This window comes from Grampus griseus, assembly GCF_964374135.1.
Source record: "Grampus griseus genome assembly, chromosome: 18".
NCBI lineage: Eukaryota > Metazoa > Chordata > Mammalia > Artiodactyla > Delphinidae > Grampus > Grampus griseus.
This window is the reverse complement of record NC_139012.1, coordinates 13,076,096-13,102,239: the sequence shown is the minus strand read 5'-3', so window position 1 is coordinate 13,102,239 and position 26,144 is coordinate 13,076,096. Positions and strand designations below refer to the sequence as shown.

General features: G+C 41.0%; 1 protein-coding gene across 5 annotated transcripts in view; it reads left to right on the top strand.

Moving 5' to 3' along the window:
* The window catches only part of MBNL2 (muscleblind like splicing regulator 2), a 152,517-nt gene that overhangs the window by 49,085 nt on the left and 77,288 nt on the right, over window positions 1-26,144 (top strand). For all 5 annotated transcript variants that reach the window (XM_082675361.1, XM_082675359.1, XM_082675362.1 and 2 more), the window contains exon 2: window positions 1,393-2,168. In XM_082675361.1, the coding sequence (XP_082531487.1) occupies window positions 1,995-2,168 (174 nt within the window). In that variant the 5' untranslated portion in view covers window positions 1,393-1,994. The remainder of the gene's footprint in view (window positions 1-1,392; window positions 2,169-26,144) is intronic.

Sequence of the window (26,144 nt, the reverse complement as noted above, 5' to 3'; positions counted from 1 at the left end):
CTTAATTGATTGTGAGACTCACTTTTTCAGGGAACACTTGTGAATCGCTCAAGAATTATTGCTCTCTGAACTTCTATGGTACATGACGATTTTAAATAACCTACTTCCAGCCTCCATTAAGGTTTTAGTTATAAATATTTTAGAAGGCCGTCAAGGCTAAGCAAGTATCTAAGGTAGCCCATGGCATATCCAATATATAAAAATGACCAACTTCTGATATTTAGTCCTCCATTCATGCTTGACTCAGTAATGTTAAATTTTTAACGTTTTAATAATTTCATAATCCTTGGAGATATTAAAAGAAACTAATCGTGCTGATCTTAGAAATCTGAATTGACTTGTTATATTTTTGTTGTGTTAGATATGTGATTCAGCTCCAGCATTCCACAGAACAGAACATTCTCAGATTGTGACTCCGTTAAAATCTAAACCGGACTCAGCTAAAATGAACTTGCATTCATTCACTTAGTCAGTGAGTCAGTCATCAGTTAAATCAGTCAAGAAATATTTTTTGAGGACCAAATAGCCATGAACTAAGGCCCTAGGGAAACAGAAATGGAATATGCAAACTGCCCTTACCCTCTGAGTGCTTACAGCCTAGAAAGGAACACTAACGTCACGCAAGTATTAAAGGTAGAGTGGGGCTTCCGTGGTGGCGCAGTGGTTGGGAGTCCGCCTGCCGATGCAAGGGACACGGGTTCGTGCCCCGGTCTGGGAAGATCCCACGTGCCGCGGAGCGGCTGGGCCCGTGAGCCATGGCCGCTGAGCCTGCGCGTCCGGAGCCTGTGCTCCACAACGGGAGAGGCCACAACAGTGAGAGGCCCGCGTACCACAAAAAAAAAAAAAAAAAAAATGTAGAGAGCAAGTATAAGAGATCTGAGAGTAAATATCAGATCTACCTTTCCCTCTCTAAGTTCAAATCTCTGTAAACTAGAAAAGGATGGAAAGGGTAAGGAGCCCACACTTCATCCAGAATGACAATATCCTTATTATTTAGGAGAGTCACATCCCAAATGATTGGTTACAGCATTTCCAACAGTAAAATCAATGGCTTAAATGTGAAATTAATTGGAAGTCACAGTTCTAATACACTGTTTTGGCGATTAGGCACATTAGATTGAATTGTTTCAGAATGCCTAATTATTGTGTCTGCCACACTCATCTGTCTGAGTCATTCCTAACTTTTGGACTGCTGCCTGGATCAGTTCTGCAGTACAGTTGCAGTTTCGCATTCTTTTCTCTCTTTTTTAATGCATAACTTTCCTCACTATATTCAAAGCTCAAAGCTCTAAACCGCACTTTCGCAAATTCTAGATAAGAGCCAAATAGTTTGTTAAAGTGTTGATTCCATTGAGTTTGGGTGTAAGTTGATATTTTATTTGTGTTTTGCAGGTTCAAGATTTAAAAGTGCCTGTGTGAAGTCACTTTTGCTGGAAAACACAGCCCGGGAGCTTTTGTGTTATCGTGTTTTGCTATCCAATACACATTACCCTGACCTTACGAGTGGATGAAGATACCTCAATTGTCTGGCTTTGCCAATTGCTTGATTTCGGAATTTTAAAAGGTGAAAGGAAAGAGAAATCCTGCTAAGATCCGAACATCTAAGTGGCTTAGTTTCCAGCATCGTCAATAGCTGCGAGCATCAGAACTAAATATTCTCCCAAGGAGTGCCATGATATTGAAGTCACTTTATTAAAAACAATTGTGTCTGCAAAACGATCAGGCGACTCGGACGTTTGCAGCCAGAGATGACACTGAGCATGCTTTCATTGCGGCCCGCAGTCTTCGAGTGGGGCATATTGATTGATGAGTGACCGCCTGCCGATAAATTCTCTCCTCACTCTGTTTCCCGGATTGGGCTTCTTTAAGCAATTTGTCACTTACCTTCAGACTTACATGTGGGATTTTTCACAGCAATAGTTTTGGAATCATTGGAACTTGATTTGATTTCATCATTTAACAGAAACGAACAGGATCCAAATTATTTTCTCATCATGGCTTTGAATGTTGCCCCGGTCAGAGATACAAAATGGCTGACCTTGGAAGTCTGCAGACAGTTCCAGAGAGGAACGTGCTCCCGTTCTGATGAGGAATGCAAATTTGCTCACCCCCCCAAAAGCTGCCAGGTCGAAAATGGAAGAGTAATCGCCTGCTTTGATTCCCTAAAGGTAAGAGAATGTATTTTACGTGTCACATCAATGCCACATTGGACTTTCAAATGGAATATTTTTCGTTGTACTTTTACAGACGTTTAACAATCGATTTTAGATCCTGTTTTCTTATTTGTGGTGACTGTTGGGAGATTTGCACTCAAATTTTTTCATATCAGGTATATATAAAGATTTTACGGATCCATGTTTAAATTAAAAATACATGGTGCTGTATTTTTGGTCTGGCGTGACATTCATGTACCCAAGAGTTTTAAATCAAAGTCTGGCTTGTGACAACTGAGGATAAATATTTTATTAACGTTTGATCTTCTGGAGGTTATACAAAGGTGAAGAAATTGAATGTGTCACTTTTATGAGCCAGTTATTCTGATTCACCTCTTGAAGAATTTTCTACTCTTGTGGCTTTCTTTCTTGACCAAGGGTTTCCTAAAATACTTTACTTAATAGGTTTTTCACTCTCTTTGACAATTTGTCATGGCTACAGAAATTATTAAGTACACACGCAGTACTTCTTAAGTTAAGTACTTCTGTAAGTTAACACATAGCACATCAGAGAAGAAATGAATGTGATTCAAGATGGTATCCTTGGTGATCTCACTGTCTGGTAGGGAAAACACAGCAAATGGCTACAGTGCAAGACAGAAAGGGACATGGGCCCTAACAGAAGGATAGAGGGCAGACTTCTATGGGGACCCATAGATGGGAGAGCTGGCTTCCAGCTGATTGTTTCAAGAAATGTTTTTGGAGGCTGTGGCACCTGAGTTGTATACTGAGTTTGGTGGAGCCTGGGCTTGAAGAAATGGGAGAATTATAATGAAAGATCTAATTGAAGGAAACGGGGATGCCTTAGCCCATAATGCTTTGAGGTTGATTTTGCCCTAAGATTATGGATTCTATCAATCCCTGACTGTCTAGGACAGTTCTAACATCAATGGATATAGGTAAGATATATAGCTTAAAAAAAAAAAAAGATTTGGGAAATCATAGTGCTGTGAGTTTACAAAATAGTGACCTTAGTCTTTTCTTGAGTATGAAGGGACTGGGTATGTTTTTTGGAAAAAATTCATCTTAAAGTAAAAAGACTTTTAAGTGAAAATTGAAATACAAGACTTCAAATCATATATTAAAGGGAAAATGTGTCTATATACTAAAAGCAGAAGAATGCATTTATAGCTCAGTAGAATTATTTTAAGGATTAAAATTTGAAAAATTATAAATATGTGATTTACCTCAACAGCTACTCCATTTTCTTTCTTTTTTATCTTTTTTGTCTAAGTTTATTAGATTAGACTTTAAAATTATAAATCATTTTGTCTACACAGAAATGAATAGATGGATAAATCACAATTCATATAAACTATAACAGCATAAGCACATTTTTATATTAGTATTTATTTTGCTTGTAGTCAAAAAAGTAAACAAAGTATTTGCTTCTATGATTATCACCAATGGAAGCATTCACTATAAAAAGCAGTGTAGATTGAAAACTAGAACATAAGAACTTTAAGATATGGAATCAGGTCAGAGATGAGAAATTCATTTTCCAGGTCATCCCCAATCTCTTCGTTTTATTAATCCAACCCTTCTCTGGTTAGATATTTACTATTAAACTGATATTTTAGCAAGTTTCTTAAAACTTTTAATTCTTGGACATCCCTGGTGGTGCAGTGGTTAAGAATCCGCCTGCCAATGCAGGGGACATGGGTTTGAGCCCTGGGGGTCCAGGAAGATCCCACATGCCTCAGAGCAACTAAGCCTGTGTGCCACAACTACTGAGCCTTCGCTCTAGAGCCCAAAAACCTCAGCTACTGAGCCCATGTGCCACAATTACTAAAGCCTCGTGCCACAACTACTGAAGCCTGCACGCCTAGAGCCCAAGCTCGGCAACAAGAGAAGCCACCGCAGTGAGAAGCGCACGCACCGCAACGAAGAGTAGCCCCCGCTCACCACAACTAGAGAAAGCCCGCGCGCAACAAAGACCAACACAGCCAAAAATAAATAAATAATAAATTTTTTTTAAAAAGTGGTTTTGGTTCAAGGTGTTGGAGTGTGTGTGTGCCCACATGATTCTGAAATGCACGATTTCAGATATTATGATGTGATAATGTACAGGACAGCTTCACACTTTTAAGAATTCTTGGACCCACCAATTATACTTCCTGCAGAAGAGATCCATTTCCCCATCATGACTTCTACTCTCCCTTGTAAATCAATGCTTCCCCTTTGTGGCCTCCCTTGACACTATTCAGACCTCCATATACAGTTGATTCCTCTAAGTATGTGTCCTTGCACAAGCAAGTAAGTTTCCCAAAGGCAGGATTGTGTCTTATTCATCTTTGTGCCCCAGCACCTAACGTGGTAACTGGCACATAGCAGAAATGCAATCATAACCATTCAAAGTATGCATAAATGAAGAAAGAATCCCCATAGTTTTTCAAAAGGGATTATTGATGATCATTGGTGAACTTCAGACACAGAACTTCTCCGCATGAGTGTTCACCATTTTCTTTAAATATTTCATTTTACAAGCCTGGCCAGCCTCTCCTTTGAAGTCTCTCCTGCTCTTTTCCCCCAGGGCATGCTCCTCATTCTTTTACAACTCTAAACTGCCTGCCTATTTTACCTCTAACGCCACCTCTTCCTCCCCTTGCTCCCTAACGTAGATGCTGTCCGAGACTCAGTGTTGGTCCTTCCTAGGCCAGGTTCAGTGATCAGTTCTGAAAGCGGACCTGCACTCAAATATTCAGTCCCCACCTCCGTGATGCTCAATCCCAATGCTGCGTGTGTGCCCTTTCCTTGCCAACTTTGTGGCTCCCAATGCCTACTGAACGCCCCATGTGAATGGTCCACTGTCCCCTGCAGGTCAACATATCTAAATCCACATTCTTCATCCTGTCTCCACCCTGAGCCATCATCCCACTCCATCCCTATGCCTTGTTCCCCAGGCACAAAATCTTAGGTGGATCCTGACCATCATGCCAAGCACCCTTAGTTTTTTTTTGTTTTTTTTTCTTGATGTTCTGGTCGTAGGGAAGTATACATCTTTAAGAATTAATCAAAACTATGGAATCTTTACCCAGAAAAGTGGTCATACCCTCAGACTACTGCAAACAATCTCAAGATCTCCAAGGTTTCATGTTGGCTTCTAAGAGCTGTCTCTGGACTGTGAGTTACGGAATTCTCATTCAAGGAGAAGTCTGACACATTAAGGTGGGCACAAGAAGACCAGAGGGTCATTAAAGATACTTTTTGATTATTTTCCAAGTTTTCCTAGGGCCAAGATTAGAGCCAAATTCTTCCTAATGCTCAAGATATTCTCTGCTAAGGAATGATATACCTTTAGCTTCCAGGACAAAAGGAGGGCCATTACTCCCTGTCTAAGAAAAGGTGGAATCAGCTTCAGTGCCTTCAGTAAGCAAAGGAATGAGGTTTCTCAAGCAATGCAGCATCTGCCTAAATGTCTTCCTTAGGGATAGCACATCTGTGGCATTTATGGCTGATGCCACTTTCCTAGGGACACAGCTTCCGCCAGTGAGATACCTACATTCTAACACAGTTTAAAATGAAGAGTCAGGGACTTCCTTGGTGGCACAGTGGTTAAGAATCTGCCTGCCAATGCAGAGGACACGGGTTCAAGTCCTGGGCCAGGAAGATCCCACATGCTGCGGGAAAACTAAGCCAGTGCACCACAACTACTGAGCCTTCGCTCTAGAGCCCACGAGCCACAACTACTGAGCCCACGTGCCACAACTACTGAAGCCTGCATGGCTAGAGCCCATGCTCCGCAACAAGAGAAGCCACTGCAATGAGAAGCCCGCGCACTGCAGTGAAGAGTAGCCCCTGCTCGCCGCAACTAGAGAAAGCCTGCGCGCAGCAATGAAGACCCAATGCAGCCAAACATAAATAGATAAAATAAATAAATTTTTAAAAAATATTTTAAAACATTAAAAAATAAATAAAATGAAGAGTCAGACAAGGTAATCTCTATGTTAGTTTCCTAGGGCCGTAGTAACAAATCACCACAGACTGGGTGGCTTAAAGCAACAGGAATTTATTATCTCCCAGTTATGGGGCTGGAAGTTTGATCCAAGTGTCCTCAGGGTCACGCTCCCTCTGCAGCTCCTACAGGAGGATCCTTCCTTGCCTCTTCTGGTTTCTTGTTGTGCATGTGTTCCTTGACTTATGGTAGCATTACTCTGATCTCTGCCTCCAGCTGCAGGTGTCTGTCTTTCTGTGTGTCTCTTTTTGCCTCATCTTCCCTCTGAGTCTGTGTCCAAATTTCCCCTTCTTACAAGGACAACAGTTATATTAGGTTAGGGCCCCCCGCTTCTCCAATATGACCTCATCTTAGCTAATGACATCCACAATGACCCTATTTTCAAATCAAGTCACATTCTGAGGGACAGGGATAATTCTATTTAAGATTTCAATATATCTTTTGGCGGGGGTGGAGGCGTGGAGGGGGACAACACAATTCAATGCATAACAATAATGTCCGAACATCAGAAATGAAGCACTGTGGTCTCATTCAATGATCCCAAACTGCGTTTCAGAGTCCACCTCCACACACTGCCCTGAATAGCCACTAGCCATCACCGGAGCTGGCAAAAGAGAGGAGGCTTAAAAAACTCCAGTTTTTGATAGTGAGTAAAAGAAGGGATGATGATAAACTGTCATTCTATGATTATAATAGTCTGTGTTTAAAACATGTAAGAATAGATAAAAATAATTCACAGAGAAAAATGGCATAACTTACTTCTCCAAAAAAAAACTAATGGAGTAAAATACTAATTTTAACCTTAATTATATTGTTTAATAATTACATTTGTTTGTTATTCACTTTGCCTTGGGCAGTGATGTTAACTTCTGCTAGTCTGTGTAGCAGTTCTTAGGAAACCATTTCTTTACATTTATCATAATAAACGATTTATTTAATATTCTATTTTTTCCAAACATGGAAATAGCATTTTGTCAGTACACTTCTTTCATTCAAACTCTTGTTTTTATTTTAGGATTTTTTTTTTTTTTTTTTTTTTTTTTGCAGTACACGGGCCTCCCACTGCTGTGGCCTCTCCCGTTGTGGAGCACAGGCTCCGGACGCGCAGGCTCAGCGGCCATGGCTCACGGGTCCAGCCGCTCCGCGGCATGCGGGATCCTCCCGGACCGGGGCACGAACCCATGTCCCCTGCATCGGCAGGCGGACTCCCAACCACTGTGCCACCAGGGAAGCCCTATTTTAGGATGTTTTTAATACAATGACATTGGAAGCAAAGATTTTAGGTAAAAGCCCTGGCCTGAGAATCTATAGCTGAGCCCTGGCATTTCTGCATGTAAGCTTACATCATTTCACCTCTCCCAGCTCCAGGTTACTCGTCAGTAAACATTCATTCATTCGTTTGTTTATTCATTCATTCCCTCTTTAACTAAACAAGAGGTACAAACTCAAAATCTGCAGGAACCAGCAAGTAATATGAATGAGTGACTCAGCACTCACGGCTGGGGAGACCCAGGGCTCACTGGAGACGGCAGGAATTTAGCTGAAGAGCACATAACCCCCCTCTAAAGACGGCAGCTGCCACCCAGCCACAAACAGCTGTGGCCTGCCTTGTGAGAATCCTGGAGATTTTTTAAAAAAGAACCAGAGATACAAGTTTTGATGTGAAGTTTCCCAATTTCTAAATCTTGGCAACCAATTAAAATATCTTTAAACCCCAAAGTTCAAATAAAACACACCTACAGGATGCATTCAGCCTGAAGACTGCCACATGTATCGTCTGAAATAAACAAACAAACACTGATCCTGTGACAGGTGCCACTAAACACTGGGAATAGAACAGCATATACAACTTCTTCCATCAACAGAGCTAACTGAGGGCAGAGTAAATTTATAAACTGCTCTTAATCATTCTTGAAAGACTTGATTCACACTGCTTTGGTGATTCACTCTCTGGTTTTCCCCTTACCTCCTTGGCCACTCCGTCTCTGTCTCCCTTCCTGAATCTTCTGCCTCCTCCTGACCTCTAAATGCTGGCGTTTCTCCAGGCTTGATCCCTGAGCATCTTCTCTGCATTTGCTCACATCCACAGTGGACAGTTACCTGACTCTTCTGGTAACTCACCAAGCATGTTCTTGCCTCAGGAGCTCTGTACTTTCTGCCCAGAAAACTGGACTTCCCTAGATGACCTTATCCAACCCAACGGCTGTAAACATTTTCTATATACTGAAGTTTTAAAAAATTTCTAGCTCTAGGCTTGATTTCTCCCCTGAACTCTAGACTCATGTATCCAATTGCCAACCTGACATCTCTACCTGGATATTCAAGTGACATCTCAAATTTAATATATCCACTAATAAGTTCTTGATTCCCCCTTCAACCTGCTGTTCCCATGGTACCATTTATTCAGTTGATCAAATAAAACATCTTGAAACCCAGCCTGAATTTTCTCTTACCATTACCACCATATCCAGTCTCTCAGTCTATTCTATCAGTAAGTCCTATTCTCTCTGCCTTCAAAAGATATCCTAAATCTGAGCGTTTTTCAGCACTCCTATGATGACTGCCTTGGCCCACACTACCATCGTGTCTCAAATGGACTGTCATAATAGTCTACTGTAGCTTTCACTTTTGCCACTTCCTACTCTAGTGACCCATAAGTCATGTCACTCTCTTGCTCAAAACCTTCCAATAGCTGCCCATTTCATTTATGGAACCTGAAGTCCCTAAGGCTCCACGTGGTCTGCACCCCGCTGCATTCCTGGTCCCACTGTGCTCCCGTCAACTTGGCCTCTTTGCTCCTCAGGCCTTTGCACTGGATGTTCCCTCTACCTGGAATGCTCTTTCCGCAGGTTACCATAAGCCTCAGTTCTTCACTTTAGTCTGGACTTCGCTTAAATATCACACACCCATCCACAAAAGCAACCTCAGAACTTGTCCTTAAGGGATGTTATCTGCCTACGTATCTCCTGCTTGCCCGTGTCCGCTGCTAGGAATTAAGGCTGTAAGGCAGGGGTCTCATTGCTCTTTCCTTGTACATGGCAGCTGCTGGGTGTGCCATCATATTTACCAGTGAATAAGTATATCCTTAAATCCTACACTTTAAAGTATCACTGTTCCAACAAAATTCAGATCACTTTTTTGGCTACCTATTATTCATTTTCTCTGTTAATCTACAGACAGAAAAGCCCTCAAAGTTAAAGGCTTTGTACAAACAAGTTCTTTGATTTACAACCCAGAAGGTGTTTCTGGATCACGTTCATGGTTTTGACTGCACTGATAGGCAGGTCATATGGAGACTTGCCCACAAGTGTCAACTATTAAAATTCCTGGACTAGCTTGTTGGGCCACTGTGGGCACCCACCTCAGCCCTCCCCAAAGCCTGGCCATAGACTGATACTGGTATTGGACAACATTTTCACTAGTCTTCTACAAAATTAGGACATTGAAATACATTTGTGTATCTTTTTCTGGTTTGGTTTTGTTTTTATTGTGATGAGAACACAACAGGAGATCTACCCTCTCAACACATTTTTAAGTGCACAATACAGTATTGCTGTCTACAGGCATGACGTTGTACAGCATCTAGCATAACTGAAACTGTATGAAGTACATTTTTTCATAAAGGTAAATTCTTAAAAGGTTGCTTTTTTATTGAGATTGTTTGCTTCTTGTTTTTTTCTGATTATCATAATATTCCTTTCTTTTCTAAAATGATTGTCGATGGATGTGTTTTGTTGTTCTTTTTTCCTTAATGTCCTTACTCAGCAAAAAACAAGTGGGCAACTCTATGTCAGTTCCCCTCTCTTCTTATGAAATATTACTGCTCCATAAAATTCATAAAAATCTATATCATTTGGTCTGACATTCCCACCATCAGACTCACTTCTTTGAGTCACACAGGAAAGTCTTCGTCATTAGAAAGTCACTGTTGAGTCCGCATTACCTGAGAGGCCTCTCGAACTTTTTTCTGTTAGCAAATGAGGACAGCTTGATCTATCAAATAAGCTAATTTTCATTTTTGGTGGGGAAAAGAGCCTGACCGGAGACTATGAGACCTAGAACATACTTGCTTCATTGCACAAGAGCAAGTCTCTAGGAAGCCAAAGACAGCTGGCATTCAGTGTCAAGGTCTAAACCATGGCAGGGGCTCACCCCTGGGGCTGGGGAGACCAGGGTTGTTCTAGGGGAGCTTCACCAATAATGAACTTCACCTGTTTTACAATTTCCCCGTGAACTGACCTGCTACTGGTAAATAGAACATTCTTTCCACTTGGTTTGGTTCAATTTCCTCTGGCTCAAAGATTACAGTCTAGTATGTATTACTCTTTCTCAGCTCTGTTTTGACCAAGAAGGATAAAACTGATAGAGGACAAATACTGCCCTGAGCACCCACCCTTGGGATTCAGGGAGTAGGTGGATGCTGACATGTTTATTTGTGGTCAACCTTACCTAGCCATCCTGCCTGACCAACCAGCATTTTGGGGATGTGACTGATAAGACCGTTTTCTTATGACTGAAGTCATGTACCCATAATGAACATTAAGCCCCGTAGAAGACGAGATACTGCCGGGAGAAAGAGGAAAAGAAAGCAAAACAAAATGACTAGAGTCAACTTCAGGCATGTTTATCTATTTCATTTAGATTACTATCATCTTACTGGAGTATTTCATATTCTTCTAAAAATCATTGCTTGTAATTTTTGATTGAATATGATATGGACACTAAGGTACATTTGTAATCAATCTTAATATGGAGACTTATTTGCTGAAAAGTAGAATACAGTTAATATAGCCTTCTTAAAAATGCCCATCTGGTCCACTTCTCAAATCTCATTCGGAAGAATATTTCAAGTGCTCCCAGCCCTTAGTAAAATCATTAATAATGACACTGAAGATATCATTTCCACACCTGCTATGAAACTAAGCGCTGACCCAGATGCTCAGGATCTAAAATTAACCGGCAGCAGCCTCATTTGAGTGATTTAATTCACATTGCTTCACTTCCATTCCCGTTGGGTGCCTGAGTTGTTAACAGAAACAGTGATACTGGAAAATATTGGGATAGCAGAATTCTTAATGAAGGGTTCTAGTAGATCCAGACGTTCTGAGTGTTGTATAAAGCTGAGGCGAAAGAAATTTCATATCCTAGAGAACTTCGATATCTTTATTCATTTACTTATTCTACAAATAGCCACTGAGCTACCCCTAAGTGCCAAGCACGACATTTGGTGCCTAAAAAAGACACGGGAACCTTGTTCCCATGGAACTCACAGTCAAGTGCAGGAAACAACAACAAGAGAAAAGTAAACAAACTAATCAAATCATCACAATTTATCCAGACTGTTATTCGTTCACGAAATGCTGAGCGCCCACAGAATGCAGGCATTCGGCCAGGCACCTGCAATACAGCACCATGTAAAAGCCGACAGCGTTCCTGACCCCGTGGGGTTTTCAGTCTAATGGGAGTGACAGAAAACAAATGGGTAGAAACACTGCCCCTGCAAAAAGTAATTATTTTTAAGTTGTGAGAAGCGCTAAAAAGGAAATACAAGGTATGTGGATAGAAAACAATGCGATTGAGGAAGAATTTAAACAGAAAGGATGGCCTGGGATGCTTTCCCCAAGGAGGTGCTTTCTGAGCAGAGACCTGAAGGGTGAGAAGGAAGCAGCCATGTGAGGAGAGAAGAGCTTCCCCCGGCACAGGGAAAAGAGAGCCCTAAAGCCTGGAGAGAAAAGCACTTAGCCAACTTTTGGAAACAAGAGGTGAGGGTGACTAGAGCATGACCCATCGGTCAGGGGGAGACCCACCTGAGACAAGGAATAAGAGAGAGACTGTGTAGGAGTTTGGATTTTATGCTCCGTACTAAGATTTGAGCGAGAGTATGTTTTGCCTTGTGAGAAGGTCCTCTGCCTGGACAAGGAATTGCAGGAGGAGGCTGGGCCGGGAGCTCAGTGCGCGAAGCTTTGCATTGTTCCGGTCACTGCCAATGCCACCCGGGGGGTGGGGGTGGCGGCAGTGATAGAGAAGAGTAAACTTAAAATAAATTTTGGAGGTAGATATTATTAGGAAAGATGCATCCTGATGGAGTATTAAAAGGGCCAATGAATATGCATCGTAGCCTCGTTTGTTCCTTTATGGCACGTGGAACTGAAGGTTTGGAGAGGGAAGTTACCGTCCCCTCTGGAGAGTTCATTTCTCCTGGTCCTGTTTGCCCTGCTGGCTATTTTATTCTTAATGTTCTCTAAGGATATTCTCTACGTGGTCACTCAGGAGCTGGGTGGGAACCAGAGCTCCCGGGAGAAGTTAGTTTATTATCTGAGTAGTGGTGCTGCTATGCAAAATCAGGCTGCTTATCTAGAAAACCCTTCTAAATGTGCCTTGTATGATTGAAGTTCCTATTACTTCTGGTTTTCTTTTGGTCAAGTCTTGAGATTGGCTTGAATCGCATGAACTTTTTCTTAGACGTTTTACACAGAAAGTTCTATTGGATCATTTGTTTTTCAGAATTATTTTTTATTACCAATTTCAATCCTAAATTTAAAAACTTAGGTTATTTTTACATGGCGTTTAAACCCAGTTCTTTAACTACATTGCAGAAAGTGTTCCTTTCTCAGAGAGCCCTATGTCCCCCAAATTTCTAAAATCTCTAATTGAAGTAAAAGTAACTTTTTGATAAGTGGTTCAATTTCTTCTTTCTTTATAGATTTTCTTCTCATTAAGTTCATCTTAATTTACATTTTTCTCAATTATTTATTTTACTCAAGTTTTCAATTTAATCACTAATTTATTTTACTCTGTTATAAGCCTTAATCTTCTCTCTATTATTAAAGTTTAAATAAATTTATTTATAAATGTTATTATATACTTTCTAGTTTTTTCTTTGATTAAATTTGCCCGATTTGCCAGAGATTTGTCTGTTTTATTTGAAGAACATGTTCTTGGTTTTAGCTATCAATCCTGCAAAAGATAGGCTTATTTTTTTCTCATTATTATGTTTCATTTATTTTTTAATTTCTACTTTATTATTTTCTTTCTCACTAGCTTTCCTTAATTTCTTTTATCTTTTTTTTTTTTTCTAAATTCCCACGTAGACTGTTTAGGTGTCTTCTCATAATTCTTTTCTTCAAAAAGCATTTAGAGCTGTGAATCACTACAAAAAATAGCTTTGCCTCCATCTCATGGGTTTTTGTTCAACAACGTTCTCACATTTGTTATTTGCTAGTTTGCTTATTAACTCGTTTATTATTTATGTGACTATTTCTAAAATGTCCAAGTAATTTGAGATTTTTTTCTTTTAAAGTTCTGATATTAATTTCTAGTAATATTTTATTATTAAGATAATGGAGTTGTGCAATTTTTACTTTAAAAATGCACTGAAATATCTTATGGTCCAGATCATGATCAGTGTTTGTAAGGTTCATTTTCTGTTCTTAGGTGCAAAGTTATATCAGTGTATCGATATTTATACAAACATTAAATAATTCATGTGTTTTATATCCTTAATTGCTTATTTTTGTCTCCTTGACCTACCAGAGAGTTATGTAATTTTGAAATTTTAATACAACTCATGTGTTTCCTTATATTTCTAGCAACTTTTGCTTTTCGTGGCCTGACACTATGCTATTCTGTGCCTAGTGTTTCATGACTCGTGGCTTTTTTATGGTTTTACTTGTATCAATATGTAGTTGACCTTCTGTCAAATTTATTCTTTAATACAAATGTACCATCCCTGCTTTTTTTCTTCATGCTTTCCAAATATAGCTTGTCATTCTTTTATTTTTAATTGTATTATGTATTTATCTCATGTAAGCATCATTGCTTCCAATTTGATTTTTAATTTGAATGAATTTTGAAGTCTTACATGTCTTTGATATTTAAAAAAGAAAAAAAAAGCCTATGTAACTATCTAAGGAACCCCTTCATCTTTATTTTGAAACTTTTATCAGGACCTACAGCACCCTCACTATTGACTTTGTCACATGATAGAATTGCACCAAAAGAGCTAGAACTCATTTATGTCTGGTGTTCCAGATGGACTAGGAACACTGTAAATAATAGGCCTTCTGGCCATATTTATATAATGTAGTCTGTGGGTTACTGTCTGACATCTCCAAGGATCAGGTTTGATGGAGGTGGAGACATCAAGCAACGTCTGTGTACTCTATCACTTACACCTGGGAGCAGGCCACAGCACAGAGCAGAAGATACTTCTTTCAAAAGAGAAAGACTTTAATCTCCCTGATCTTAAACTTTTCCAGCTAGACTCCTGCAGTATCTATCTCCCTTTTGTCTCTAACTTCTTCTGCTACCTCCAAAAATCCTCACCAATCAATCAATGACTCCGTTCAATATTGTGACATATCCCTTGGGAGTTCTTGCCCTGAGGGATTTTATAAAATAACGGAGACAAAAAGCCATGCAAAATTAACGATTAAATACCAAACTATTTGGTACCAATTATTAGAAGAAGAGGCTTTTTTAGAAAAGAGAGAGAGTAATTGGCTGTAATAGGCAGTGAAAACGTGTCACAGAAGACAGCTTTATAGGGTAGGTAGAATTAGCTCAAAGGAAGGACTGATCTTCATGTTGCGTACCCTACATCCATGGCTCCCAAATGCTTTTCCCTTGGGAACTTCTAGAGGCACCTCTTTGGTAGGTCTGGGTACAGATGCCAAGAATCCGTATTTTTAGAAGCTCTCCAATGATTCATATGCACGGCCAAATTTAGCAAATATTACTTTAAATGATCGCATCCCACATGCTGAAACTGTTCTTATGCTGCATAAATCTATTAGGCATCCCTGAAGGGCTTGCTTAAAGTTTCCATTTGTCTTCCAAGGTTCCAATAAGGCACAAATGCTGTGATTTCTCACTGGTAGCATTTTCCAAGTCAGGATTTAAAAAAAAATAAAAAGATAAAAACAGGCACCTGTTCTATACCCTTGACGTCTTATTCCTGTGCCAATTTTAATTGCAATGTTCAACCACACAACAGCCTATAAATCACTAGTCATAACTGTAAACTACAAAACAGCAACCAATCCTAGTTAGTCCCAGTTTAAAATATTATGGTGCCATTGAGAGGGGAGAACAGCCAGCATGTGAGATAATGGGGAATTCTGAATAAGGGAATGAATCGGATATATTTACTCTGCAGAAAGAAAGATTCAGAGAAGACATGATAGCCTTCTCCAAATATTAGAGCTGGCATGTTGAAGAGGAAGTAAACTTGCTCTAGGTAAAGAGTGGAGCCAATGTATAAGGTCTGTAGAGAGACAGGTATTTGTTTAGTATGAGGAAAAAATTAATAAACGTGCCTGGTAGGATAAAAGTTCCCATCTCAGGAACTGCTCAAAAAATGCAAGCCTGGGATTTGTATTAAATGTCCTTTATAAAGTTCTTTTATATGCCAGAGATACTATGAGACAGTCCCATGCTGAACTAATTACTAAAATGGCCAAGCCCAGCAAGAGAAATTTTCCCCGGTGTCAGTGTTGGAACATTTGGTTGCCTAACAACCAGTAAATATCTATGATGCAATGGAATATCAATAGTTTGTGTCTGAGTTGATTGTATAGTTCCTAACCACACTTGGTTCATTTCATTGATGATAAATATTCCCACTACAATTTGTTATGTACCAAAATGGTGTAGAGCTGCAACCTGCCCAGTTCTAATGTTTATCAAACACTAGCCAGCCACAATGCACACGATGGAAATAGATGTTGCATTCAGACAGGAGGTGACGCGATAAGATGGTGAGAACAGAAGAATTTGGGGATCTGTAAAACTGTTAAAAGTTAAATCTAGTAGCGTCCTTAGAGTGATGGTAGAAGTTTTGTCATGAGCTCTTCAACTTTGGAATTCCGTGGATTTTTCATAAGTGACTGATACCATCATTTAAGGTATAGAATAAATTTTAAATATATAACATGCTTTAATCAGTTAATCATAACTTTCCATTCACAGTCTCCTAGGAACTCGACAAAATATATCTGGATAGTTTAAAAGTTTGATCTCATTTATAAAGGGTTGCTTTACGTTATAAGAACCCAAGAACGGTTATTTGTCAAACTTCCACGTTAAACATCTGCCGAGATACCTTATTAGGTTTTCTGAGCAATAATGACTCAGTACAAAATAAACAATGGAACCCTGTCAGATTCTATCCACACTAAATAACTAAGACACTCCTTTGTTTGATCTCTCAAGCCCAAAACATAACTTTAAAAAGTGATTGATACGGATTAATTTCTCTTTCTCCCTGAAAGGTTCAGAATCGCCTTAGGTAACTTTTTATTAGCCAGTCCAGGACATTTGTACAAAAATATAATTAATAGCATTTTTAATGAAAATTATGGCACATTAATTGGTAATTTTTGGATGACTGTGCTCCCTAATTACTTATTAACCTTTAAATCAGATATACACAAGGGAACGGAGCAAGATTCATGTCTTTGAGCATCTGAAAGCTTTTTTCAAGGTGCTGTTTATGAAAAGAATCCAAAAGAACTGTTTTTTCCTCCAGAGGAAACTCAAAATTATATCAGCAGCTACGTGTGGTATGATGCTTAACACATTAATATGCTCGAGAAGTTTTCAGTGTATCTATTCTTGACACTTCAGTGAATCATCATTAATAGAAGCCTGGTTTAATAAGATAGTAGAGATGATGCCATCAGTTTTTCTCTATCATTTAAATTTGGATTGCAAAAGGTGCTGAAAAGAGGAAAAAAGACTATTATTAGTTGAGATGGCCTATTTGAGCATTTCAATATATATACTAGAAAATGAGGAAGGCTAGACCTACAGAAGGTTTCCAGGTCTTTTGCCCCAAACATCAAGTCTGACTGCACGGAGCCAAAATAGGCTTTTGGATAAGGCGTGGTGTGAACCTGACTCATTGCCATTTAAACAGTAGGTCCATTGAAACAGTTAAACATAAACTAGATGAAGAGACGAATAACTGGATCTCAGAGGCCAAGAGTCCAATTTCATTTTCTCTGGTAGGAAAGGGCATCTCACTCTGGGGATCTTCTCTGTAGACCTGCTTTCTTTGAGCTTCTGTTTGGCCTTTCTATCTAGCACTGTTGAATGAGTGTTACTATTTGAAAGTCAAAGTTGCTTTTCACGCCTTCTAGAGATTCATTTTGTACCTGTGCCTTACCTCTAGACCTTTGCCCTGTTAACTTTTCTACCTTCTCTTTCTCTCTCTGCCTTCATTCATTTAACAAATGTATTTATTAAAGGCTGATGTGTCCCAGGCTCTGTCTTTGGCATAGAGGATCCAGCAGTGAAGATGCTACCCTGCCTTCAAGCTGCTGAGAGTTTAGTGGGTGTGGGCAGGAGTCAGAGATGAGTATCAGGCAACTTCCATACAGGATGTTAAGTACCAGGAAGGGTGTCTGTGTGCTCTAGAGCATGGTAAGCTCTAGGGCATGCACTCTGGAAGCGCACTGTAGGGTAGCCAACTCAGACTGGGGGCTGGGGAGATCAGGGAAACTTATCATCAGACACAGGATCAAACCTGTGTCCCCTGCATTGGTAGGCGGATTCTTAACCACTGCGCCACCAGGGAAGTCCCTGGAAGGCAGATTCTTAAAGCAAGTCCTGGAACAGTCTTTTGCCAAAGTATGGGCTTAGTAACTATTTCTTAAATAAATGAATAGATCAATATTTCTCTTTGCTTGGCGTCTGTCTCTCTCCCCTCCCCCATCCCCAGAATGTAAATTTTTTGAGGGCAGGAACCTCGTTTTGCCTTCTTCTTTATCCCAAGCACCTAGAATGGAGGCTGGCACATGGCAGGCACTCAATAAATGTGCCTCTTCTAAAACACGAGGAGGGAATTCCCTGGTGGCACAGTGGTTAAGGATCTGCCTGCCAATGCAGGGGACATGGGTTTGAAACCCGGTCTGGGAAGATCCCACATGCCGCGGAGCAACTAAGTCCGTGCACCACAACTACTGAGCCTGTGCTCTAGAACCCGCGAGCCACAACTACTGAGCCCATGTGCCACAACTACTGAAGCCCGTGCGCCTAGAGCCTGTGCTCCGCAAAAGAGAAGCCACCGCAATGAGCAGCCCGCTCACCACAACGAAGAGCAGCCCCCACTCGCCACAACTAAAGAAAACCCGTGAGCAGCAATGAAGACCCAACACAGCCAAAAATAAATTAATTAATTTAAAAAAACAGAAAATAAAACACGATGAAACTGAGATTTAGCACGATTCAGTATCTTACGCAAAATCACATAAGATAAAATCATCACATAAACTGGGACGATTTGGGACTTGCTCTCAGGTCAACCCATGCTTTTCTTCCCTCCACGTCACACCAATCTGGCTTTTCCTTCTGCATAATTATTCTCTAATTATCTCAGTCCTGCTTATATTCCAGAGATAGTTTTCTGTCTATATTTCACCAATAAGGTCTTGTTTAAAGGACTTAGCACAATAGCATATATTGGTAAATATTTAGCAAATACCTATTATAGTGGCAATAATCAACTTTTCTTAAAAAAAGTTGGGGGTTGGGGAAGAGAAATGGGAAAGTTTTATTCCTCCTGCTTGGGCTGGAAAAGCATTAGAGGAATACACAGACAGAATGGCTTGCGTGTTCCTGACAGCTGCAGTGGGGCTTCAGCTATTGCGATGACGCAGTTTAGTGTCCTCCTCAGCATTTATTTATATTGTTAAAATGTTAGGACAAACACACTGATGCATTGCAGCTCAGCCTCATAATTACCTACGGTCATGATAACCTAGCGTGTAGTATAAGAGCAGAGTGAAGTGTGTAACTCGTCGTGAACCTGGCTGGTTTGGGAGAAAGACAGCAGGAAAGCAGTGGGATGTTAGGAGTTACAGGATTAGGACTGACAATTGCTGTGATCGTTGGAACAGTACAAGTGGCTCAGAATTTCACAAAGTGTGATCATTGATGGGGTTTTTTGGTAGCTTATCGTACTAGATTCCAGCTACTTTCATCTTTCTTGTTCTAGATATCTTTTTATTCTTTCTGTAATAATCTTTTCTCCCTATTTTTCCCCATTAGCTGAGCAAAATTAAAGATTGCTAACATTGACAGTGTTATAAAGAGTTACGCACTCTCATATGCTATGGAAGTATAAATTAGCTTAGACTTTTAAGAGGACAATAATAAATTATATTCTTAAATGTTCATAGTATTCAACTCAATAATCCCATTTCTAGATATTTACACTAGAGAAATATTTATGTATGTGAACAGAGAAGCATATTCAAGGGTGTTCATGTCAGTAGTAATAATAGTGAAAAATAAAAGCGATCACAAAACTAGTCCATAGGGTGATCCAGGAAAGACATTGGTTAAATAAACTATGGGTCACTGATACTAAGAAATACATCTGACACTTCAGAAGTGTGTCTGTCTATCATCTATATCAAACACACACACATCTGAATTGGAAAAATCTCCAAAACAGATTATTTAGTAGGAAGAAAGGCTAGTTGCAATATTTTATACACTATTATCTATTTGTATTTAAAATACATTCCAAGAGATATATTTCTATAAGTACATATATAATGTACCTATTATATATAATATTATATAGTACATCACACATCATATTAATATATCATGTTATATAGTATCTACAGATTATATTTATATACAATATATATTATAATGTATAATATATATATATGCTGCAATTGGGTTGCTGCAGCTAAGCTGTAATAAGTGACCCAGCAATAATATAGCTTTTAAACACATGGCATAGATCAGTGAACGAGAAACATTTCTCTCTCATAAAGGATGTGATGGGTGTTCCACAGTCATTCAGGGCTGTGGTTCCTTCCATATCATGGCTCTGCAGTTTTTAGGCCTTAGAGTCTTAGCATCTGCATTAGCAAGGCTGGATCACTGCTACATCCAAGTTCCGACCAGCCTTAAGGGAAAGGAGAAAATATGGAAGACGCCCACTTACTATCTCAAGGGTCCCAACTTGGAGACAGCACGCGTCGCTTCTACTCTATTGGTGAAAACTCGGCCAAACCTCCACCCCTTAGAGCAAAGGAGGCTGGATGTGCAGCCCCGGCTGGATGACCAAACACCCAACCACAGATTATTACAGTGGAAGAAGAAGGGAGTAGATTTTGGTGGGCAGATAGTTGTCTCCTCCATCATATAGAGAACATGAACACAAATAGAAAACAAAGGGGAATGTGAAGTTTTGCTCTAAAGTGAGGACGGGGCAGCATCTCAAAGGAAATCTTTGCATCAGCATTTCTTTGAATCGTTTAATGTGAGTAGGAGAGATTATGACTGCCTGGGAGCCAGTAACAAGGTCAGTTGGCTAATCTGCTGTCTAATCCTGAGTGGGGGAGGGCTCCGTGCAGCTCACTTGACCTCCCAGCTGACCTGTTATAACTCTGGCAAAATTGCCTTTCTCTCCATCTTATTCTTCACCTCCGATATCTTTACCCACTAACCCTCCACACTAACCACCACTGAAATCCTTCCAAAGTGTGGATGCTCAGCGCCTACTGGATTGTAATTTATTAAAAAGACAGTTCGCCACTGGCCTTTATCCCTCCCCTGGGATTTTCTCCTTCACTCTGCAACTCACACAAATATCCTGAGCATTTATAACAACGCTAGACAAAGTAGAAAGTTGGAGTGATGAGACAGAATTTTCATTGACACTAGCCTTCCCCTTCAGGAAAGTCTGTCTAACTGGCCAAACAAGACATCAGTGTCTGAGCAGATGAGTAACAGCGGCAGCTGATATGGCCAAGTGAGTGGTGAAGCCATTAAAGTAAGAAGGACTTCAGAATGATGACTGGGAAAGGAAGTTTAAGTGACAATTCCTCAATGAGATGAGACTGGAATCGGGCCCACGGGCACATGTGATATTTGTCTAGACATAAAAACATTCACATGTATATTGGGTGGAGAGAGTGAAACTTTCTTGACACCTGCAACGTGCTGTGTACGGTGCAGGCATTGTGCATTCATTATTGCACTTATCCTTATAACGTATCATTAAGATAGACACCCTAATTTTACAGGTAAGGTAAGTGAGGCAAAGAGAGCTTCTAAAAACGATTCAGGACCCCGGAGCTAGTAAGTGGAAGAGGTGGGATCTGGGTCTAGATTCCTCTGTTTTCTGGATGGATTTAGGTCTCTCTGGCTTCCAATTACCTCACTGTGTGAGCACTTCAGGCATTTCAGGAGGAAAAGCAGAAGTGATGGAATGGAATGGGGCTGAGTGTGGTCTCTTGAGGTATGAGAGGGGTGCTGCCTGAGTGGCAGGATGTCAGTTCAGATGCCTTGGGGTTGAGGTCACCCTGGTGTCTGAGCGCTGTGTCCGGTGCGAGAGGATTGAGTTACTTATAGGAAGCGCTGTATCATGCTTCGCTTGGCACTGAGTTCTCCCCCAGGCCTGCGGGAAGGAAGCTCTACGAGTCAGCCCAGCTCCACTGGCCAATTTAACAACGTAACCGGTTTAGAAAAGGGGCTTAGTTGGCAGAAAACACCCCCAGCCTGTGCTAGTTCATCAACAGCAAATGGTGATGAGCCCTGCGCTGCTCCAGGTTACTTGTGGTCCCCTGGAGACGAGGGCAGGCAGGGTCCTCCTATCTCTTCAGAGGCTGGAGAACACTAAGCTGTACCTGCTCCTCTCAGATTTCTTCTGTTGGACCTTTTCCAGCTCTTCCTGAGGTGACTGTAACACAGTGTATTCTCCGAGGCGGCGCCTTAGAGACACCACCAGATTCCTGCAGCAGTTCCCCAGCCCATCCTCAGCTGTCTCCCTGGCACCGCAGCCATCTCCACTGGCTTCTTCCTCACGAAGCCCCTCTCAACTGGAAAGCCTAAGCAAAAGTCCTCCTTTTAGGCCATTCCCCCTTCTTGCATTCTCTGACCCAAGCCATAGACAATTCCCAAATGCTGTACGAAGAGCTTTCCTCCAGAAGTACCTCGTTATTCTGATCAGGGAAATGAGAGGAAAAGAATCTCAAATCGCTCGGATACGGCGGGGTGTCCTGTACTATGGAGGGTCTGAATGTCAAACGGAGTGGTTCATACTTTTTCCTAAAGATATTTTGGTTGTGGGCTGGGATCAGGTGAGGAAGGACTTGGAGTTCCTTGAGCAGGAGACAGTTGGATAGGATGAAGTTGAAGTTTACGACATATGATCTGGTAATCGCGCATAAGACCAATTTCAAGTGAAAAAGAGACTGTGGCTCACTATGAGGACAGAGAATTGCTATATGCCCAGCACCATGCTGAGCTCTTTAAAAGCATTATTTCACTTAATCCTCACAACCAGCCCTGTGAGCTTGTGCCCATTTTGTGGATGTGGCCACTGAAGCTTCGAGAGCTTCGTTTGTCCCACGGCTGGTCCGTGGCAGAGCCGAGTCTGATGCTGAGAACTTCAGTCCAAATACAACAGGTGCAAAAATGTCACCAGAGTGAAGACAGGGGCATTCCCAGGAAGCTGGCGTGAGTCCTGGATTTCTCAGGGTCAGGACTCTGTCGGCTGCAGGAACAGACTGGAAAGGAAGGGAGCGGGCATCCGCAGGAAAGACTGGCAGGCTGAGAGTAAAACGGGGAACAAAGGCCAGAGGGAGAGGACGCTGAGTGAACACCCTGCGTGCCCCGCAAATGCGCGTGGTTATTTCAGCCAGCTCCACAATCACTTTATGAAAGAGATCTTATTTCGTCCATTTTGTGGTTGAAGAGATGGGTTCCGGGATTTGAAAGGACGGCCCCTGAGTGGCAGAACAGGGATTCAAACTGGACCCTGCGGGATCCCAGTCCGGCAGCTCTCTGCTCTGCTGTGAGAAGAGGGGCGTCCCCACAAACAGGGGCCAGGAGAGGCCCTAGGTGCCACCAAAAGAGGTGGAAAAGGGACAGTTGGCACCAGAGGATGCCATGATCAGAGACTCAGCGTGGAGGACGTGCAGAGAAAGTTCCAGCCCAAGCGCACCGCAGCCTGCCTGCCGTTGGTCCACTCTAACCTGCCCAGGCCGCTGCTGTGATATTTTCAATCATGTCAAATTTGTTAAGAATATATTAAATTCCATTAAATGCTGGAACCACAAAGGATGACGCGGTGTCTACTGTCTCAGCGCCACTGCTTTGGGTGGCAAAGCGCCCTGTTTGCACAGTAGCTCCCTCTAACCGGTTCTTGTTTTCTGGTAAAGTATTTGCTGAGCATTTGCCTTACATAAACAGAGAGAAAAATAATAATAGTGTATACTGCCTCAGAACATTATAGGAACATGTAGGCTCCCACTTAATGGGGTTTGGAAACGACATAGCAATTTTGATGTCCTGTCAAGCTTGTTAAATTGCGATTCTGCCAGGATTTTACATTGAGCCAGAGCCAGCACGTCCCAGGGTATAAATTAGACATAATTGGATATGCACTGATTCTTTCAGGTCACTGGAATAGAATTTAATGCTATAATTGATATAATTAATGATACTGTTGTGACCTGAAAAGCCCTCTCCCAAAACTTCTAGCCCACTCTCTGGAAGTAACTGGGGAAGCTGAATCCACTGTATGATTTTATCTGTGTTTTACAAACCGAACCCCACATCTGAAGAATGGCTCTAATCCGGACCTACTGACTTATATTTTCAATCAAGGGGGCAGGAATTTGCATTTTAAAAAAGTTCTCTGGGACTTCCCTGGAGGTCCAGTGGTTGAGACTCTGCACTTCCACCGCAGGGGGCACGGGTTCGAGTCCTGGTCGGGGAACTAAGATCCCACGTGCCATGCTGCACGGCCAAAAAAAATTTTTTTAATAAATAAATAAATAAAAATTCAAAAGTTCTCAGATTAGTTCTGTTGGAAAGTCATATTTAGGAAATGCTGTTCTGTTATCCAGGGAGGAAAGCTTTGTCACATATTTTATTCACCTAACCTCTGTAGGGATTGACCTAGTGGGGCTAAGTAGGGAGGAGTTTATTTGCTCATTGCCTATACCAACTATGATTTTAAAATTTATATTAAAAAATGTATGTACCATTTACATAGGGCCAACGTATGAAAACAGGTGTATTTACTTATTAATTTTTAATTTAATAATATTTGCTATTGTCCTTTAGTATGTTATCCAAATTCTTAAATATACCTTGACCTGGAACAGGAGTGTCATGAGCTGACAAGTGAAGGATTTCACAGTGTACCAAAGTAGAAGAGCTCTGAAGACCTGGTTTTGGATTGAAGATCTACCATTGAGAAGCTAGATGACCTTAAGCAACTTATTTGCAAAATGGCAATAATAATGCCAGTGTCTAGTCTGCCTAGCTCATGGACTTTTCATAAAAATGAAGTGATGTGATGAAAATGGCAGTGCTTTGCAAACTATTAAATGCTTACAAATGCAATGCATTACCATATAGAATTAAAATGAAGAGCCCTATGTAGTCACCTCCAGGACAGTCCCCAAGGAGAGGAAAAGTGGGAGAGATTCCAGCTCTGCCAATTTAGAGAAACTCTATTTGATTTTTCTGCCTCATGTCTGATTTATATATTAGTTTTCTACATAAGGCTTCACTGGAAATCTGCTGCTTAAAAAAGGGGGGTTGAAAATCACTGTTCTGTGGTCTATTGGGCTTTCTGCCCACATTCTGGCCTCTTAAATTGCAAGCCCACCCTTAAGCAAGTAACTGATCATTATCACCTTCACAGACATTTTTAAAAGGTAAAATTCCTGTTACTTTCCTTCCTTTACTTCTTATCAGGAGTTTTGGTTAAATTCTTCAGTTGAGTTTAAAGCTAATGGTTAAAATAGGTTTTTAGATGAACTACTATTATTCCCAACTTTTCTTTCTACTGTCCCTATGCATAATTAGGAAATTACTATAATAGGAGAACTCCTTCTTAGCTAATTACAATCTACTACTTGGAAATAAAAGTGAACTCTGAGACTTACCCATGTACCAGGCAAAGTGAGCAAATCAGAAAACTGATCAGTCTCCAGTGCTCAGGTAATATTAAGTGGATATAATTTTAGGTTAACCACTTAAAAGCCTAAATCATTACCTCAAAAATCCCAAATCATGTATTTGCAGGCTTTCTATATATTTTTGTCAGATTCTTATGGTGGATTTCTCATGAAAAGTTCAAGACATTTGACAGAAAGTTACCCAAAAGTAATTAACATTTCTAAGAGGAACCGAGCAAGGGTGGGGGGAGAAGAAGGGACAGAAAAGGAATAGAACAAATGCATTCACATACATACACACACACACACACACACACACACACACACACACACACACACACACAGATTAAGGGAAAACAACACAAACCAAAACCAAAACAGGATTCCAGTGGGGCTTTCTCTGCCCCAAGCATGGAGGGCATTGTTAGTGCCCTGGCTGGGCACCTTCCACTGCTAGTCTGCACACGGTCCCTTCTGTCTACTCACACAGAGGAGGGTGGGAAAATAGAGACATTTTCCATAACACTAAACATCATTTTGTCTCCTCTTCCTCCGACATCTCTGACCAGAAGGACCTAATCTACTAGGATATTTCAGTGAAAGAATTGTCCAACCTTACTTCTCACCATTTTCCAGGCCTTGTTCACTGCACTGCAATCTGACTTTTTTCTCGAAGCCCCACCAAAACTGCCCTTGATGAGATCACCAATAACTATGTAACTGCGATATTCAAAGACCACTTTTGCAACGCTGGATTTTACCTGACCTCTCCGCAGTACCTGACACTGCCGGGCACTCTCACTCTCTCCCCCAATACCACTCCTTTCTTTCCTTTCCCCAAGACCCATATTTATGGAGCCTTTAATTACCATCTGAGACCAGACGGATGATGGCCTCTTGCCACCACTGTAACTTACATGACACATATTACATTACATTGCCATGATTTGTTGATACTATTGAGAGGCTGGCCCTGGGCCACCAGTGTGAATGCCTGGGACAGAAATGGGAAGCTCAGCCTTTGGTGATCCTCAT